Source organism: Gymnodraco acuticeps, unplaced genomic scaffold (genome assembly GCF_902827175.1).
Source record: "Gymnodraco acuticeps unplaced genomic scaffold, fGymAcu1.1, whole genome shotgun sequence".
In the NCBI taxonomy this organism is placed as follows: domain Eukaryota; kingdom Metazoa; phylum Chordata; class Actinopteri; order Perciformes; family Bathydraconidae; genus Gymnodraco; species Gymnodraco acuticeps.
This window is the reverse complement of record NW_022990014.1, coordinates 2,846,241-2,849,163: the sequence shown is the minus strand read 5'-3', so window position 1 is coordinate 2,849,163 and position 2,923 is coordinate 2,846,241. Positions and strand designations below refer to the sequence as shown.

General features: G+C 42.1%; 1 protein-coding gene across 1 annotated transcript in view; it reads right to left on the bottom strand.

The window, feature by feature from the left end:
* Positions 1 to 189: 189 nt before the first annotated feature.
* The window catches only part of trappc10 (trafficking protein particle complex 10), a 19,775-nt gene continuing 17,041 nt past the window's right edge, over positions 190 to 2,923 (bottom strand). Inside the window, 3 exon segments of the mRNA XM_034213454.1 lie at positions 190 to 2,098; positions 2,100 to 2,113; positions 2,764 to 2,923. Coding sequence (XP_034069345.1) covers positions 1,865 to 2,098; positions 2,100 to 2,113; positions 2,764 to 2,923 — 408 coding nt within the window. The 3' untranslated portion in view covers positions 190 to 1,864.

Sequence of the window (2,923 nt, the reverse complement as noted above, 5' to 3'; positions counted from 1 at the left end):
AACATCATTGTGGAACTTCACTGCTTCATTTGAGGCTGAAAGGGAGCAAATCCTTCTAAAATCTTTAGAAAGCCTGAAACCAGAAAGAGTGGAGGATGTTAAAAGCAGCAGATTAATGCCCATAAGGAGACCTACTTAAACAATAGAGTTCTTGCTAACATGCTGTTATTATAAACACCATTCATTGAGTCAGTTCCAATGATTTTTTTTAATATAGTTGGCAATCAAAGATGATTTGATTCGAATCTTATTTACAGATCAGTATGTACAGTGGTCAAAGAAGAGCAGGAGGCTGTAGTTACACAGTGTGTGCTTGGGGAGGAAAAGAAGGGGGGGGGGCAGACATTCACCCTGTGAAATAAATGAATGAATAAATCATAAGACTTATTTCATTGATCTACTCAACACCTAACGGTATGTGTGCATAGCTCGATGGATTTGGCAACACACACACACCCAGAATAAATATACACACTGTATTTCAACAATTCATTGATAAGGTAAGACAATAGATAGACAATGATGTGCACTGGCTTATCTCACCTGATCACACACACACGCAGACACATACATGTAGACGCTCACACCACACACACGCAAACACACACACACACACCACACACACACACACACAACTACAGCTGTACAGATACACAATCGCTTGACTCAGCCTGAAACTCCTCCGTTCATCAATGGTTTGACATTTGAGATTTCTTTGCTGAGGTTTCCATTTCAGTCCACCAAAAACTTTTCTGTCCTGCAGGTACATCAACCAGTCTCATTGCTGTAAATATATATATATATATATATATATATAGATACTTAGTATACAGTATAGTAAAGAACATTTTCATTATGAATTTTTACAAAACTGTACTGTATAGTTTAAGATGTTATGTGTTATCTAAACAGGAAATAGTTAAAAGCAATGTTTAAATGCCTGTTCTGTAAGTTTAGCCATTAAGAAAATGCCAGCCTAAAATACAGTTCCATTGAACAATGAGCAAGGAAATGAAACTTTAGATAAAGTATTCTCTTAATAGACTGTTTAGACTTAACAGCGGTTTATTTTAAATAGAGGCAGAATTTCATTTGGAGCCATTAGAACTGTTTTTACGCTTTGATAAGAAAATACAAAAGGACTTTATTTTATATTACAACTTTCCAAATGCTCATTTTAGTAAACATTTCCAGAGTGCTACTATTTAGAGGTAATATTACTACAGACTCAGAGATTTGTTTTGTTTTGGCAGGACAGAAGAGTCAAGGATTATGGATATGTCTCCAAAGATGCATTAAGATTGTTAAATTCCCTTGTTTGACTTTTATTTAATTGAGCAACTTGAATGTAATCATAGCAGGACAAAAGTCTCAAATGTCAAGAATGATGACTTTGTGAGAGGCACAGGAGCAGCACTGACAGCTGGACACACTCAGTCAAAGTTACAGTACTTGAGAAGCTGATCGAGGCGTACACAACTAGGGCTTTGGTGCATCATGGGATATTCTGGACAGTTTTTCTTCATTTGAAGGAGCAGGACAGGCGCTGATCTGATCGATCAGTCCTATATATATATCTATATATTTATAACTATAAATCCATCCAATGAGCTATGTACAAAGTATGGCAAAGAAAATCTTTATTTAAATGTTATCAGCAGATGTCATTGGCTCTTCACTGCGTGTAGTCTGTAATGTCTCCAGTGATGTGAACATGTCATGCTAAGGGGTGAGTCCATGCCGGCGACCCGCAGCGTCGACACGGACTCACGGACCCCCATCTGCCCCGGAGCAAAATATCTCGGCAGAGTCCAGGGCCTGGGTTCAGTTTGATAAGGAGGGGGCGTGCTCTGGCCCACCAGGGTCATGTAGCGTTGACCTCCATGATGTGGTCGTCGGTGGGCGGGCAAGCACCATGACCTGCTGTGTGTGGATGTGGTTGACACTGTCCCGGGCTGAAGGGCTCCAGACGCGGCATGGCCACGCCCCTCTGCTGCTGGTCGCCGCTGCCCACAGAGTGCACGCTGCCCCGGCTGCGGATGCTCGCCGTGTCCCCCCCGTCGTCCAGAGCCTTGTCCAGCAGGGACAGACTGTCGTTCCTCCACGCAGCTGTCTGAGGACGGCAAGAGACAAACAAAAATACTGAGCGTCCACAGGTCATCAGGGAGACAACAACAATTAATTTGACTATTTTCTTTTCCTTTTTTTGTCTTAAGTTTGTCTGGGGATACATTAATCAATGGTCTACAACTACTACTCTCACAGCTTCTGCTTTACTACCTGCTACTGTTTAATACTCAGCTGACAAAGACTCAATATTCAACCTGAATGACAGTTGGTTGTGTTCTGATTAGGGTTGCAAAGGGGCGGAACATTTCCGGTAAATCATTGTTTCATTGAAGAACGAAACAGGAATGTTGAGTTAAATATGACTCATCTGTGCATGTGATGGAGGAATACAGAGTGCCTGTAGGGGGTGTGGTCTCAATAGCCCATGCAGTAAGCAGTGTGCTATGGCATGGATATTCAAGTGTGCTTGAATGGCATCTGTTTGTTTTAGTCAAGATTATGCTAAAATATACTTTCCCCAACTATATTTAAGTTCCCTATGAAGAGCCAACCTTCTATTTAGAAAATTCCCAGTTAATTCCTGTTCATTCCCATGGAAAGTTTCCATCTTTGAAAATTCCCGGAATTTTGCAACCCTAGTTCTGATACAGAACATGTGGTATGACAACGTTTATGTGTGGGGGGAGGTCTCACCAGGGTCTGGTTGAATGGCCACTGCTGCAGTGTGAGGCAGGTACTTCAGCACTTTGATCTTGGGGAAGGGCAGATGTCCTGCGAACAGAGGCATCACCTCGATCTGCACCTTGTGGGTGGCGTCCGCCGTCATCGGCATGGAAACCATCCCTGAACTCTT